This window comes from Sorex fumeus, unplaced genomic scaffold (genome assembly GCF_029834395.1).
Source record: "Sorex fumeus unplaced genomic scaffold, SorFum_2.1 ptg000006l, whole genome shotgun sequence".
In the NCBI taxonomy this organism is placed as follows: Eukaryota; Metazoa; Chordata; class Mammalia; order Eulipotyphla; family Soricidae; genus Sorex; species Sorex fumeus.
Window position 1 is genome coordinate 6,650,082 of NW_026606063.1, and position 16,438 is coordinate 6,666,519.

The 16,438-nt window shown below is 54.7% G+C and overlaps 1 protein-coding gene across 1 annotated transcript in view; it reads left to right on the forward strand.

Moving 5' to 3' along the window:
* The window catches only part of GALNT14 (polypeptide N-acetylgalactosaminyltransferase 14), a 145,713-nt gene that overhangs the window by 91,086 nt on the left and 38,189 nt on the right, over nucleotides 1–16,438 (forward strand). Inside the window, exon 2 of the mRNA XM_056124408.1 lies at nucleotides 4,636–4,805. Within this exon, the coding sequence (XP_055980383.1) occupies nucleotides 4,636–4,805 (170 nt within the window). The remainder of the gene's footprint in view (nucleotides 1–4,635; nucleotides 4,806–16,438) is intronic.

The following is a 16,438-nucleotide window of genomic DNA, read 5'->3' on the forward strand; positions in this document are numbered from 1 at the left end:
TGCCCTTCCCTCGTGCCCCCGCTGCCAGGACCCAGCCTCACCCTGGCCAGCTGCGCAGACCCCAGCGAGAGCAGCTCTAGTGTGCGGGTCGGAAGTCCAAGCCAACACCCCATCTCCTCCAAGACTCGGGCCCTTTGCCCCGTCTCACCGGGCACTGGTCTCCGGGGCATGTGGTTGTCCAGGGCCTGCTTCCTGGTCACGGCGAGCTCGTCCTCATGCCCCACCCCCACCCCCCAAGGCCACCAGGATCCATCTTTAAAGCTGCATGTGTCTACAAAGCTCTCCGCACTGCCATCTCCTGCCCTCGTGGGTTGTGTGTTCCTGTGATCAGCGATATCGCCCAGCCGCTGAACACAAAGATGAGGATGCAGAGACTAAAGGGGTGTTGGGCAGGGCTGGGGCAGGGGCTGTCCTTCTGGTCAGCAGCATGTGCTGGGAGACGCCTGTCTCTGCAGGGCTCCATGGGACCAGCCGTTGGCAATGGACTTTCCGGTCTGTGGGACTTTCAAGCCTTGTGAGGGAGCCAGTCCTCGCCCCCGACTCCATCAGCGGCTTATCCTCCCCTGGCAGCTCCCTCTCATGCCAATTAGGAAGCCAATTATTTCCCAATAAAAGATCCGAGTTGCATGAGTTTCTCTTTTTTTGTTTTCCTGCCCCTTCTGTACATCACGTTCTGCCTCACAGTGGGGCTTTTCGGGCCATTTCAGCAACCATCAGAACATCCCCTAGAGCTGGATTGGAGGGACAGTGGGGTGTGTGAGAGATGGGTGAGGCATGTATAGTGTGGGGGGTGGAGGGGTTCGAGGAGAGGTGAGTCTGGGGTCCCATCTGTCTAAGGCCCAGAGAGACCGAAGCCACTTGGTCGGAGAACATATTCTGACTGTCAGAGCCTCCCGTGGCTCAGAGAGGCCAGAGCTGACAGACCCCGCAGACCCACTTTCTAGGCTCTTGGGAGGAGCAAGGAAGTGAGGAAGAGAGATTAGAGATGGCCCCGAAGTGTTAGCTCATCCCTGCCGAATCCCCGGCTGCCTCATTTGGCCTGAGGAATAGCCCCTTCCCCTTCTATCATCCATCCATTCCATCTCCCAAACTCCTTACGGAGTGACTTTCCTCTAATTAATACTAACCATTAAACCTCAGCACTGACGGAGCAATTGCCTAATTCTGAGGGAAAAAAAAATGTGAATTTATTACCGATGCCCGTGATCAAATGAATCCTGGAGAGGAGAGGAAAACCCTGGCGAAGATAAATAGAAAGCCAAGTGGGATATCGACTTGATCCTTCTCCAGTGCAGGGTAATTTGGCTTCAAAAGTGAGTTAGATCATAATAAATTAAATTTAGATTTCTGCACATCAGTTAAATAACTCCCAAGACAGAATTCCGGGGAGAGGGAGAGGTGATCATACATAGTGGAGATATTAAAATGAAGATCTTATCTAATAATCCATAATTGATGTGCTGTCCCCCAGCTCTCGCCTTTCTCGGGAAGAAGGGCTGGCCCATCCCTCCTGTTTGTTCTGCATTGGGGTCCCAAAGGGACTAGTCCACTCCCCTGCACACTTCCACCTCACTCTCTGGGTTGGTCCTTGGGAAAATAAGGTCACCCCCCAGCCTGCCCTGAGTAGGAATTAGACAGCAGAAGCTGCTTCTGTAAGCTTGCACACTGCTGGGGTTAAGTGAGGGGGGGAAGGAGAAAGGGGAGGGGGGGAGAGGAGGTTGAGCGGGAGGAGGAGATCCGGACATGTGGAGGGAACTTGAGCATTGTGATCCAGTCCTGAATTGGAGACTCCAATCGGGAACTTCCAGCCAGCTCCTTTTGCTTTCCCAAGCCTCAGCCTTCTCTTCTGCATAATGGGAGCCACATCACTGGTGTGCTTGCTTCCTAGGGGCGTCCTCCGGAGACTCATGCCAGGACGTGCTCTGCAGGATATAGACATTTCTGATTGGCCTGCTTGGCACTGAGTTTTGATCATTACCATGATACTGCTAGATTCTTTTTCAAAGGACTTTTGCTCTTTGCTAATTTATTCTATGGCTTAATTATTTTATCTATGTGCATACTTTGCCTCTACAATTTTCCTCCCTCCCTCCCTCCCTCCCTTCTTCCTCCATCCCTCCCTCCCTCCCTTCCTCCCTTTCTACCTTCCTTCCTCCCTTCCTCACTTCCTTCTTTCCTCCCTCCCTCCCTCCCTTCCTCACTTCCTTCTTTCCTCTCTCCCTCCTTCCCTCCCTCCCTCCCTTCCTTCCTTCCTTCTTTCTTCCTTCTCTCCCTCCTTTATTTATTCATTTATTTATTTTTTGTAGGAGTACTGCTGTTTATTCAGCCACTGATTAGGCTGATTGAATTGGGCATGAACTCCACCTTTTTTTTTCATTTTTTGTAATTTTATTTATTGACCGTAAGAGCAGTAACAAAGCTTTTGGGTTTAAGTCTCGGTCATACAATGAAATACCCATACCTTCGTCAGTGCCCATTCTCCACCCCCAAAAACCCCAGTATACCCCCATCCCACACCCTCCCCCTACCTGTGGGGAGATGATTTCCACATTACTCTCTCTCTACTTTGATTACATTCAATAGTTTGACCCCAGACCCACCATTATTATTTGGGATTTTACCCCAACACTCAGATCTGCTGAAAAGGCAACCGTAGACTATTTGTTTTCTCTTGCTGCTTATGAATAACATATGATGTTGCGTGACTGAAGTAGTGGCCGCACGATTTTGGAATTCCGAAATTTTAGCAATTAAATATGGAGGGATTTCTGCCAAAACCTGCTGGGTTCCGAGATTTGTTCCTGAGTCTCTGGGATCATGGCCGTTAAGCAGCTTGATCAGGAGCCAGAGAGGCCATTTGTGGGCAACAACTTGGGGTCTTGTTGGGACGGGAAGGAAAGGGCCGGCTCCACCCCCATCCCATGAGGCTCCACATGTCTGGTCACTGAGGACCCAAACCTGACTGTCCAATGGCCTCTGGAGGATGGTGTCCACCGAATCGCCTAGGGGGAGCACGTGGAGGGACAGCACCCTTTCCCCCCTGGGGTGACCCGGCGACAGTAACCTATTGTGGGGTCCAGATGCATTTCTGCCAAAAGCCACTGGGTTCTGAGATTTGTTTCTGAGTCTCTGGGATCATGGCCATTAAGCGGCTTGATCAGGAGTCAGAGAGGCCGTTCATTGCAATGACTTGGGGTCTCATTGGGGTGGGGAGGAAAGGGCCGTCTCTACCCCATCCAGTGGCCTCTGAAGGATGGCGACCACTGGGCCACCAGGGGGAACAGGCCAAGGCACAAAACCTATTCTCACCTGGGGAGGCCCAGCACCGGTAACCTGCTGCAGGGACCAGATGCATTTCTGCCAAAGCCTCTGGGTTCCAAGATTTGCTCCTGAGTCTCTGGGATCATGGCCATTAAGCAGCTTGATCAGGAGCCAGAGAGGCCGTTTGTGGGTGGCAACTTGGAGTCTTGTTGGGGCGAGGAGGAAAGGGCCAGCTCTACCCCCAGCCTGTGAGGTCCCGCGTGTCTCATCACTGTGGACCCAAACCTGACTGCCCAATGACCATTTACTTTCTTGTTAAACTTTGCCCCATGTTTTTGGGGTCTGGCTAAAGGCACAGCAGCAATTGGGGGGTATCTGGAAGTCTGAAGGTGCCATCAGGCTGCTGATGCACTTGCTTCACAGGTCCAGAATGACCTGCTAGTGGCACCATACCCCTGACCCTCCCTCCTTTAGTGCCCACATCTTACTTCTGGCTCTGCCCTCAGGGCCACTCCTGGTGGAGCTCAGGGAACCATATGCAGTGCCAAGAATCACCTTACTCACTGCACTGACTCTGTGATTTCTTTCTTGGACGTCCTGGAAGGATTTAAACACAGTGCCTTCTTTCCACCAACTCCTAGCTTTGTTTCCTTGTGTGTCTGGTGATGCTTTATCCTTTGGTGACTTCTGTGGGAGTACTTGGGAAAATCAAGGGATACCACTGTCTGGGATATTGTCTCCTTTTTCTTGACCTTTATTTCAGAAGATTTAGCATCAGGGTCTCCATCTTTGTGGAGGCCATGTTTCATTTCCCATCAACGTTTACCTATAGGCATCCCAAGAGCTTATCACTCAGCTACCCTGCCCTGGTTCTCATGGGTTCCTCTCTGGCTTTATCCCCTTCCCATGGAAGAGTTTCCTTCCAGAAAGCCAGTTGCATGCTAAAAATCACATTGGTTGTGACTGTGCAAGATCTGACTGTTGTTTATCACAGTGGTGCCTCAGCCAGGGCAGGGAGAGCAGAAAGCACCAGCAAGTGGGGTTATGGGCACCAGTTCCCCACCCCAGGGGCTGCTGCAAGGGGGGATGGACTAGGAGAAGGTGTGGGTGTGGGCTGCTGACTCTCATTGCTGTCGTCCTAATTTCCATTTTCTTTTTATTTGCACCGTCACTAGCTGTGTGCAAGGGGCCCGTCCTGCTGGGGCTCAGGGCATGTGCTGGGGACTGAAGCAGGGCCCGCCACCTGTGAGGCAGATGCCCTAACCCCTGTGCTCTGTCTCCAGCCCCTGCGGGTTTCCTTGCTGCCCACTCTGCTCTTGGGGCTGGGCTCCTGGCTGCCCTTCTCACAGACCTCCCGTTGTTGGTGTTGTGCAGAGTCTGGACGCTGACTGGGATGATCCGTGGGACAAGTTCGATGAGCGGAAGTACCTGAGTGCCAAGAAGTGGCGCGTCGGTGATGACCCCTACAAGCTCTATGCGTTCAACCAGCGGGAGAGCGAGCGCATTTCCAGCAACCGGGCCGTCCCGGACACCCGTGACAAGAGGTACCACTCCTCCCCCTACTCTGAACCCCTATAGCCCTGCCAGGTCATACCAGATCGATCCCCGGTCTCCGTGGGGGTTGACCCATGCCTTGTGCTGACTCTTGGTTCCTAACTGGGCATGAGATCCATGTCATATCCATCTGCATTGTTGGCTCAGCTAACCACCTAGGCCACCCCTGCACCCCTTAGAGAAAGTGGGGGGCTCCTTTGTCTGCACCTTGCTCCCCTGACTTGCCTGGGGCAATGCTTGCTTAGAGATCCTGGAGACCATAAACCCCAGCCTGATCCGGCTGTTCAGCTGGGCTGACCCCATCCCAGTCAGCTGGACAAAGAGAAGCTGGAGGGGCCTCTTCCTTTTCCCTTGAACTTGCTGCTATCTTCTGGGCACCATCCACATGGCCCAAACCCCTTGCATTGGGTGACGGAGGTCAGGCCTGGCTAGAAGGGTAGCTTTGACTTCCTGGACACAGATGCTTTGCCGGGGCACTGTGCCTCTTCCCCAGCCCTTCCAGCACTTCCACCCCAATGAGCAGCTTCTCAGGGAAGCTAGAACAAGCAGGCCACCTAAACCCCTTGACCTCCCCATCCTGCCTCATGGCCGGGGGTTCCAGCCTTAAAGGCCTGGGAAGGCAAGTTCCCATCAGCAGCAGGAAGCTGGCATGGCACTGGGCCCAGGAGGCTGGAACTGGAGGGGGAATTTTCTGGAAAGTGAAAGTGGTAAGAACTGAGAGACTTTGGTGCTTCTTCACTGGCCTCTGTGGGCACCAAGTTGTGGGCATGGGATTTCAGAGAGAGGTGGGAAGTATTTTCAGAAGAGGCAAGGCTGCTGGTGCTCGGGTTGGCAATACGTAAGACTGTTGGACTCAGTTTCCCCAGTAAGGCTGTGCAGATGAGAAACTTTGAGTTCTGCTGCCCGAGTGCTTGTTCATTCAGCACTGCCGTTCCTCTCAGGAGCCTGAGTCCTGGGATCAAGCCAGCCAACGGGCTGGCACCTGCTCTTGGCTTCTCATTCTGTCCACAGACCTGATTGCACTGAGGTACCCTCATCCATGGCATCGGGTCCATGAGCTAGAGCCCAGGGGACAGATGGTCCCTAGAACTCTCTCTAATGCTGGCCTGAAAGCCCAACCCAGCTTCCCTTATCTAGCGATACTTCTTGGCATTCTTCTCCTCCTTGGCACCCGATAGAACATCATTTAGCTGTTAGACTGTTGAGTTTCCTTAAACAGAGACGGCAGGGAGGACACTGGGCTGAGGAGGGAGACAGGCGTCTCACAGACCCCCAGTGTCTCAGCAGGCAGCTCCACCCTGGTCCTGAGTACAGACAGAGGGACAGAAGGACCCTCTCCAGAGGAAAGGAGTCAGTGCCTCTGGGGCACTAACTTGGAGTCTTGTTGGGGCGGGGAGGAAAGGACCCAACTAAGGCTATCATTCAAGACAGCCTTGTGGAAGAGAGGCAAGGGGACGTTCAGGAGTGACCAGGAGAGTTCGAGCAGGGCAGACGTCTGAATCCCCCGCTCTGATCCCAGCATAAATAGACACATTCACAGAGGACCCCCCATAGGTGGGGGTGGATAGAGAAGCCTGTCCCGCAAGATCCGAGTTCACTGCTGCCGGGGCCCCCACCTGACCTGTGTCCACCTGTGAATGCTGTAATCTGCAGGTGGCAAGAAGGGGAGAGCGAAGGAGGACTTAGGCACAGTCAAGACTCCTGGAAGATCTGAAGGCCCATGTCTCAGGCCGGCCCTGCAGGAGTGAGTGGGCCTGTGCCACTCAGACCATTTCCCGTGGACAGATCCTCGCCGTAAGGAGCAGGAAGGGGGTCAGGGGCTACATACATGGGCAATCAGGCAGCTGGACCAGGGAACTGAGCACCCACTATGTGCCCAGTCCCTGGTGAGCCTCAGGCGAGCCCCTGGAGAACCTCCTTTGTGTTCCCATTATGCCTTGCAGCTAAGGCTCTACTGGTGATGAGTTGGCCCCATGGTATCAGCCATCTCCCGGGAACCATGGAATAGGGCTGCCAGCAGGGTAGATTTGAGGTCCAGAGATATGCCAGAGCCTGCTATTTCCCTGCTGAGTGGTGACCTGTCCAACACCTGTCCACAGGTCCTCGCTCTTCTGGCTCTTGCCTCTAGAACAATCTGCTTCTTTGAGGCGGAAGTCACTGGTAAAGTCCCTCATCCTCCTGTCACTCCAGCTATATTCTGTCTGCGTCCTGAGTGGATGTCTTGTGAGGGCTGCCAAGCTATAAGTGTCCAGGCATGTCTTAGGCCCCGGCTCCAGCTGTGACCAGTTGGGGCTGGCTGTTGGGCTCCACCCTGAAGACCAGGCGTTCTTCAGAGTTGGTATGTCAGGCTGGCTCGTTCTCTGTGCATGAAAGGGGATTTGCAAGGGCACTGGCCTCTCCCCACCCAATGCTCATAGCACCACCCCCAAGTTAGGACACCCCCCCCCGCAAAGTCTCTAGGTACTGCCCCAAATCAGCAGACCAGCAGCCTTGACCCCACTGGAGAACTTGTTAGAAAGAGTCCATTCTCAGGGCTGAAGTAATAGCACAGCGGGGAAGGCATTTGCCTTGTACGCGGCCAACCGAGGTTCAATTCCCAGCATCCCATATGGTCCCCTCGGCACCGCCAGGAGTGATTCCTGAGTGCAGAGCCAGGAGTAACCCCTGAGCATTGCTGGGTGTGACGCAAAAAGCAAAAAAAAAAGTCCCTTCTCCAGCAGAATGCCACAGGGGCGGAGTCAGAGGCTGGGGCTGGAGCCTTGCTGGCTGCGTCTGACAGGGCACCCCCTCAAGTTCTGAAACCTCACGCATCACTGCAGGGACAGCCGCCTTCTCCTGGTTACGGTTTTCTGGCTCCTTCCTGCCCTGTCCTTCTCCCCGTCTTCCTCCAACCTCAGCATCTCATTTGTCATGACCTTTGCCATAAGTCAACTTCTGCCAGGCCAAGATTGAACCCACAGCCGCTGGCCAGCCCTGGACACTGCTCTCCTTGTCACAGGACCCACCTTCTTACTGCTCCGGGTCCTGCCCTCCTTTGTGTTCCCATAATGCCTTGCAACTAAGGCTCTTCTAGTGATGTCACCAGTCGGCCGCTCTGGGGAGTTCTCGGTCAGCCTCTGTTCCAGGACCTGAAGGGTGCTGGGAGTCTACCAAGGGTTACCAAAACACTCTGGGGAATGCACCCAGGGAGAGAGCTGCCTGCCCTCTCCCCTCTGCTTAGCCGAAGGGGGGAAGGAGCAGGAGCAGCCCCGCTACCTGTGATCCTTTAGGGGGCTTGAGCGGAGTGGCTGGGGCACGCTCAGCAGGTTGGAAGGCGTCGTTTCCCTGAAAGAATTCTCATTACCGAAAGGGAAAAGTGAAGAAACGGCACGGGGGAGGGGGGTCGGAGCTTATTAAATTTGCTTCCAATTTTCTTACTACTGTAATTGGATTCTGATTTATAGGATGCGTTTGGACAGCACCCGAAACAGCACTATTAGCTGAGCATTAGAACAAGTGCCGCAGAGAGGGCGGGCAGGCGGCCGGGGGGATGGGCTGGGGCCCCATTGCTGAGGAATCCAAACAGGCAGCAGGCCTGGTGGGGGAGGGGGAGGAGAAAGGCGCTGGACGCTGCTACTCAGCAGGCCACTGGGCTGGCTCAAAAAGCCCATGTAGATGCAAGTGTGGAATCTTGGCACAACCCTATGAGAGACAAGAGACAAAAGACAGGGCTATGTGTGTGTGTGTGTGTGTGTGTGTGTGTGTGTATCTGTGTGTCTATGTGTCTGTCTGTGTGTCTGGGTGTCTGTGTGTATGTCTGTGTGTGTGTCTGTGTGTGTGTCTGTCTCTGTATGTCTGTCTGTGTGTGTCTGTGTGTATGTTTGTCTGTCTTTGTGTGTGTGTATCTGTGTGTATGTCTGTGTGTCTGTCTTTCTCTGTGTGCGTCTGTCTGTGTATGTCTGTCTGTCTGTGTGTGTCTGTGTATGCTTGTCTGTCTTTTTTGTGTGTGTTTCTGTCTGTGTGTGTATGTCTGTCTGTGTGTGTCTGCATGTGTGTCTCTCTGTTTGTGTCTGTATGTGTGTATGTCTCTCTGTGTGTCTGTATGTGTGTCTCTCTGTGTGTGTCTGTGTGTCTGTGTATGTGTTTCTGTGTGTGTCTCTCTCTATGTGTGTGTGTGTGTTGAGAGGAAGCAGGGCTCATTTCTCATCTGGAATAATTAAGGGTCATCATTTCTCCAGCCTTTCACCCTGGGACTCTGGTGTTTTATGGGTGTTAACTGGGTTTCTCATGCATGGGATGACTGAGGCACAGAGAAGGTTAGGCCTTGTGTTAGGCCTTGGCCTCCCATTCCCAGGGATGGTGGTCTCTGGGCAGGAGTGATGCCCACACCCAAGCAAGCCCAGGTGGGCGTCTTCCAAATGGATCCTGATTCACCCTTTGGGGTGGGAAATCTTCCCCTGAGCCCCTCTTCTTGGGTTACATTGAACAAATGTAGAAGCAAATTGGATGCCTGGGGGGGGGGTCTCCTGTCCCCTGTGGAAGACCACCACGAGAAGTGTGGAAACAGGTGGCCCCTTGCTCAGCCTAGCGTCCTCACAGTGGTTCTGAGAGGAACCACACAGCTGCCACATATCAATTCCCTTTCCTTCTGCTGGGCCTCAAATCCCGGGTGTGTCCACAACTGTCCACTAGCCCCCCTCACCTCCTCCTTGGAGACAGAATGTGCAATGGGACATGGACACGAGACTCCCCAGTTCTGAGGCCCACAGTATCACTGAGGAGATCCTGCCTTCCCAGGGCATGAACAGAGTCTGGGGTCCCTCAGATGAACAAGAAATAGTTGCCTTAATTTTTGTGTGTCTTTTTCTTTTTGGGGGGGTGGGGGGCGTGGAGGGTGTCTCATAAAAAACCAGTGTAAGGAGGAGACAGTACCCACGAGGGTGGTCAGATATTTCCTTTTCCACTTTTTCTCTTTTATGTTTATATGTGGGGGAATCATAGCTGAATATTTGGGGACCACACCCAGCAGTGCTCAGGAATCATTCCTGCCAGGGCTCAGGGAACCCCACGCAGTGCTGGGGATTAAACTCAAGCAAAGCAAGTGCCTTCCCCGCCGCACCCTCTCTCGGGCTCTCACCTGCTCTTGGAAGCCACACACTGGCCCACCGCAGCTGGATTTGTTCTCAGCCTGATGGACCTGGCTTCCCCCAAAGCACCAGCGGTGGGCACCCCTGGAAAAGAGGCAACGGCTGTCGTGCACTGTTGCTGGGCAGTACTTAGGAGGAGCTTGCTGGGAGGACAGGGAGCAGGGGCAGGGGAGCAAGCCCCTGCCTCAGGGACGGAAGAAGCAGGAGCCAGGCAGCCCTAGGAAATCGCCTCCCTGTGGCCGCCTGGTTTGCTCATTCACCGCGGCCTGTGCTCCTCGGCCCTGTCCAGTGCCCACTTAATGGGGCAGTCAGCGGGATGCCCATCACTTGCCTGGCAGGGAAACTCCGCCCTGGGAACCCTCTTCCCCACGGAGACATTTCTCCTCCACGCTCTCTCCCCCTGGGAAATGAATGGGGCCACGCCATCGCCGGCCTCCCCTGGTATTTACTCGGCTGGAAAAGCTGCAAAACATCATCATCATTTCTCTCCGTGCACTCGTCACTTAGCAGCCAGGGGAGGAAACGCTTTCGGCTGCAACGGCCCAAGAAACTCAGGGGAAGGATGGAGCAGAACTGTGACGCCAGGCAGTGGCGAGGCCCCGGGAAAGGGGGCTCAGGGCGTCTACTGTGAGGCCCTGGCCTCGCTCGGGGGGATTAGTTTGGGTGCAGTGGTGAGCTGAGCATCGAGAAAAGGAAAAGGAGCCGGCGAGGACCTGAGAAGCTGGATGTTCTCCCCGAAGCTAACTGCCAGCTTTGGGGATGGGCCCGGGTACTGCGGTGGAGTTGGGTGGCTGAAGTCACAGACCTTGGTGAGGAGAGGAGGTCCAGGCTCCGAGAGGTGAAGAGACAGTTCAGTGCTGCGGTAAAAGTCACGACTAAGGCTCCAGATTCTAGTGTCTGACTGATTCTTTTTCACTCCCAGCCCTGGGGGCTACACCGTGTGGTACTCTGGGCCTACTCTTGGCTCTGGAATCACTTCTGCTGGGCTTCAGGGGACCATGTAAGATGCCAGGCAAGGAATTGGGGTCAGCCCTGCCTGCTGAACTATTATTCCAGCCCCCTGGCTGTTAATTTCTGTTATTTTTTGTTGTTACTGTTTTTTTTTTCTTTTGGGGTCACACCTGGCGAAGCACAGGGGTTCCTCCTGGCTCTGCACTCAGGAGTTACCCCTAGAGGTGCTCGGGGGACCATATGGGATTCTGGGAATCGAACCTGGGTTGGCCGCATGCAAGGCAAACCCCCTACCCGCTGTGTTATTGCTCCAGCACCCCAATTTCTGTTATTTTTATCATAAGTATGAAACCTTTTTTATCGCCATGTTTGTCGAATGTGTGTGTGCTTAGGTGTATGTATGTATGGGTGATTGTGTGTATATGTGTGATTATGAATGGATGTGTGGGTGATTGTGTGTTTATATGTGTGATTGTGAGCAAATGGGTAGGTGAATCATGTGTGCATGTGTGATTGTGAGTGGGTGGGTGAATGATTGTGTATTTATATGTGTGATTGTGAGCAGTTGGGTGAGTTATTGTGTGTATATGTGATTGTGAGTAGAAGGTTGGGTGGTTGTGTGTGTATATGTGTGAATGTTAGTGGATGTGTGGGTGATTTTCTGTGTATATGTGTGACTGTAAGTGGATGTGTAGGTAATTGTATATATATGTGAATGTGAGTGAATGGGTAGGTGATTGTGTGCCTATGAGTGTGGTGGATGTATGAGTGACTGTGTATATGTGTGAATGTGAGTGGATGGGTGGGTGATTATGGTGCATATGTGTGATTATAAGTGGATGTATGAGCAACTATATATGTGTGAATGTGAGTCGATGGGTGACTGATTGTGTGTGTATATGTGTGATTGTGAGCAGATGGTTGGGTGATTGTATATATGTGATTGTGAGTGGATGTATGGGTGATTGTGTGTTATGTGCGTGATTGTGAGTGGATGTATTGGTGATTGTGTGTGTATAGATGTGATTGTGAGTGGATGTATGGGTGATTGTGTATATAGATGTGTGATTGTGAGTGGACACGTGCACATGTGTGGATGCGTATGGAGAAAGTGAGTTTGTGTGTGGATGAGTGTATCTGTGTCCCAAGTGCCTGTGTGAGTGTGGGGGTGATTGGTGTGGGTGAGTTCGAGTGTGTGAGTGTGCCCCAGGGGCGAGGGAGCTGCCTCGTGCTGCCGGCCTGGGTCCTTCTCCCTGGCTGGCTGTGTCTTAGGCACCGTGATCCCCAGAGGTAGTGTCCGTTCTCTCCTCCAGATTGCTTTTATTTTTTATTTTCTTTGGGGGCGTGCACTTTTGGAGAGCAGAAGAGACTAAGAGGGAGACCGTGTTTGCACTCTAGGGGTGATTCATGTGCAGGGTGAGTGGCGAGGTGGGCGCTGAGGGTGACCGCTGACTGCTGACTTCCCCTTCCCTTCCTTTCTCCTGCCTTTCTGGAAACTGAGTTTCACCAGATGGGTCAAGGGACACCCATCCCAGGGGACAGAGGTCCTCTCAGGGCTGAGGAAATCCTCCCCAGGCCCCCTCTGTCTCTAGCACCCCAGTATTGCAGCCCATCACCTGGCCCACAGTGACTGGTTTCTCCTAAGGACTTTGTGTCCCCCCATCTGTCCCCTGCAGGAAGTCCTGGGTAGGGCAAAGGGCACTGTAAAGATGGGGTTCCATCAGGTGCTTCCCTAGGGTCCCCTCAATACAGCCCTTAGCCTCTGACCCAGAGGAGAGGAAGAGGGTCTTCGGATGCGGCTTGAGAACCTTTTCACCATTCAGAATCACAGAGAGGGTCTGAGGAGTGGGTTCAAACGAGAGCTCTATCCCCCCTCCGGGTTCCTCACATGGACCACTTCCTACCTAGCCCCCAGCCCTGTGCCCTGGTGCAAGATCCCAGGGGGTCCCCAGCACTGCAGAGGGAGATCCAGGGTTATTTACGGGGACACTGCCCTGCCCCGTCTGAGTTCCCCCGGCTCTGAGAGCAAGCACGACCCCACCTGGGGGTCTGCCTCAGCCCTCAGGCCACACCTCCAGGAGCTGGACCCTGGGAATCTGTCCCCTTCAAGCCCAGAACTCAGAAATCTGGGGACATTGAAGAGCTGTGGTTTGGGGTGACGTAGCCCCTGTGTCTGGACTGGGGTCCCTAAAGGCTGAGCCTGGGATGCGCCTTGACTCAGAAACAGCCCTGTGTGTTCTCCTATGACCCCTCTCACCCTTCTCGTGTGCGTCCAGCCGGGGCTATTGCCCAGAGGATGCCCGGGGACCAGACAGGAGCTGGCAGGTGGAGCTAAGGCATCTGGACCTCATGTCCTTCTTCGGCGAGTTGCTCACAGTCCAGAAGCTCAGTTCCTCCCTCTGTGGAACGGGCCAGTCATGCTCCCCGGGCAGAGTGATAGTGCTCCCCAGGCAGGGGCTCGGACTGTGCTAGCTTGCGTGAGTGGATGGTCACCTGGGCGCAGTCCATGGCACACCCTGTTGTATACGCAAGACCTTCCCTGGCTCCATCGCTGCACACCACAGGGCCGTGTCTCAACAGAACGCCCTGCTCCCCAGTTTCTGACTTGGGGTTTGGACCCAGAACCAGGTAGGCCCGCTAGCCCCTGCCCTGGCTCCCCGCCTTCCCCCACCCCTCGGGCATGAACTCCTTTAACTGTCAAACCAGCTTTGAAAGCTGGAGCCCACCCAAATTAGCGATGGGGCGGTGGTGCTGCCGTGGGTGCGGGGTGCCAGGGAAGTCGGGGGATCTGGGGAGGAAGCCAAGGCCATAGCTGGAGAGGCGGAGCGAGGACCCACGTACAAGCCGCTTGACAGAGATCCAGGGACAGAGGGAGGAGGTGGCGGCTGGGGGCGGGAGAGGCTGCAGGCGCTGGTGACAGACTGTGGGCTGCCGCATGGGGGTTGGAAGAGTCTGGAAGGGGAAGGCATGTCACAGAAGGACGCCCCGTGGGCCTTGGTCTCCACCCAGGTCGCCGCTGCAACCCGCAGGGACCCCTGGGGGGACCTGGTGTGTCACAGCTCGGTGCATGGCCCTGGGACAGAGCGGGAGTGAGTGGGAGCTGCTGGCACCATCAGCCTGGGGGCATCAGATCCCACAGGTGACTTTTGGCTGCCTCCAAACCAGGCTCCAAAAGTGGTCTGCAGTGGCTGGGAGCCCACCCCCTGCGCCCATTCCCACGGGCTCAAGTCTTTACAGGAAAGTGGATGAATGGAGCCAGGAAAGCACTAGAAGTTGCTGGCAGGCGCTGGGCATGGCAGTGAGCTGGCAGAGGTGGCGGGGCAGTGGGCACAGGCCAGCTCTGTGACGCCTCCAGGCTCCTGCAGGCCACAACCCTCATGTGACCCTGAAGCCAGCCCAGTCTCCGGCTCCCCTCCTCCACTCCGGGGACCTGGGTTTCTCCTGCAGATGCCTGACTCCTCCCCCTCCCCACCCTCCAGAGGCCTCTTGCCTCCCCCTTCCCTGACCGTGCCCACCTCTCGCTCAGGCCTCCCTGTGCCCAGAGGCCATCTCAGGGAGGTGGTGTCTACAGTCCAGTCCCTCTTCTCTCGTTTTGTCACCTCCCTTCCAGAGAGCTCCTGGAGGAAGTGAGCTGTCCTCCTGCCTAGCTCTGGTTCCCTGCTAGGTTGGGGGCAGCCTCCCCGGGGCTTTGCAAAGGCAGACTCCTACCTGCCCCTGGGAGCCCCTTCGACAACACCCCTCTTATTTTTATTTATTTATTTATTTATTTATGTGTATTATATACATTTATATATTCATTTGCATGGCAGAGCCTGGCAAGCTACCCGTGGCGTATTCGATATGCCAAAACCAGTAACAATAACGGCCTCATTCCCCTGACCCTGAAAGAGCCCCCAATACGGCAGCATTGGGAAAGATGAGTAAGAAGAGGCTGCTAAAATCTCAGAGCTGAGTTGAATGAGACATTAATGGCACCTGCTCAAGTAAATCGATAAACAACGGAATGACAGTGATACAGTGATTGATTGATTGATTGGTTGATTTAATGAATCACTGTGAGATATAGTTACAGACTTACAAGCTTTCGTGACTAGGTTTCAGTCTTTCAGTGTTCGAGTACCCACCCTTCCACCAGTGCCCATTCTCCACCACCAACCACACCCCTCTTAGGCACGGCACCCCAGCAGGCTGCCTGGCTGAGTCTGTGAACTCACACCCCCCCGCCATCTCTGCTGCCCACTCTCAGGAACCCGGATTAAGGGGGTCCTATATAAGCAAACTCAGCAAAGCGCCAACTCACTGCTACCTCCCAAGTCCAGGGGAGACGTGCCTTTGTATCTCTGTGTCCCAGGCCTGGCTCGGTGCCCCTCCAGCTTCTGTGGTACCCACTGAGGGGACATGGACCCAGGGTTCCTCCCCAGACTCTACCTGAGCGTGCCCAGGTCTGGGAGTGAGCAAAGCATGACCCTTAGAACAGGGGGAGGAACAGGTCAAGCGACTTCATTCTGCCCAGTGTCCTGTGCTGCCTGCCTGCCCTTCACTGATGCTCACCGCCAGGGTGGCATAGGTCTTGTATCTCGCTCTGTAGCCCCGGGACAGCCCACAAGGGGCCCCGCTTCTAGCTCAGCTCATTCTTACAACCAGTTCTGGGAACTGAAGAAGGGCAGGAAGGCCTTACTTCCGAGACAGTGGCCCAGCATCACAGAGCAAACGGGGCAGCCCCTGGAGTCAGAGGATAAATCCCATGGTGGAAGTCTGGGGGTGCCATGAGCTTTAGCTCCAGGGAGCTTCTGGCATGCCGAGCAGGATGTTTGGGAGATTCCTGTGGAAGGAAGGGAAGCATGAAACGGGGGTATCTGTGGCGAGAGGACGTTTAGGGGCTGTTATACCCTTGGAGTCAGTGTTTGGGGTGCAACCAAGCCAGGGAAATAGAAGTGAGGCCAAATTGGGGTGTTAGTGGGTGGAGGGTTGTTCTTTTTCCTCCTTGCCTTAGAGGGCCCCACACTGGGGTCCTCCCTTGGAGAATAGGAGTGTCCCCGAGTCCCCTCTGGTCTCTAGCTGGGAAGCTGAGGAAGTATTGGGAAGTAGAACAGAGACATACCAAGGAGAGGGGGGGCGTCATTCTTTGCGGGTAAGGGACAGCCCCTGCCTGTGACTTCCTGCCGCTCTTGAATTCCCATCCTTCCCAGGCAGGGGACTGAGTCCAAGAACCACAGTGCGCAGAGAAGGCTCGTGGGCAGAGACATGAGCGTTTTCTGTTATGACGAGTGTGTGACTGGCCCAAGATAAGCCTAGTGGTGGGGGGAGCTTTGGCCCAGACTCGGAGCCATCCTTTTTCAGGATTCATTTCTGAAATAAGCCTTGGCCCGCCGCCACACGTGCTGGCCGTGGTCCACGCCGCCCATGCCTTTGGCGAACACTCACCCCAGGCTCACAGCACACACGCGCAGCTGCCATCTGGGTGGGGCCCGCTCACGCAGGGCCTGGCAGCCCCCAGGGAAGCTTCTGGGCTGCACCCCAGGAGTCGATGATCATCCCAGAGAGAT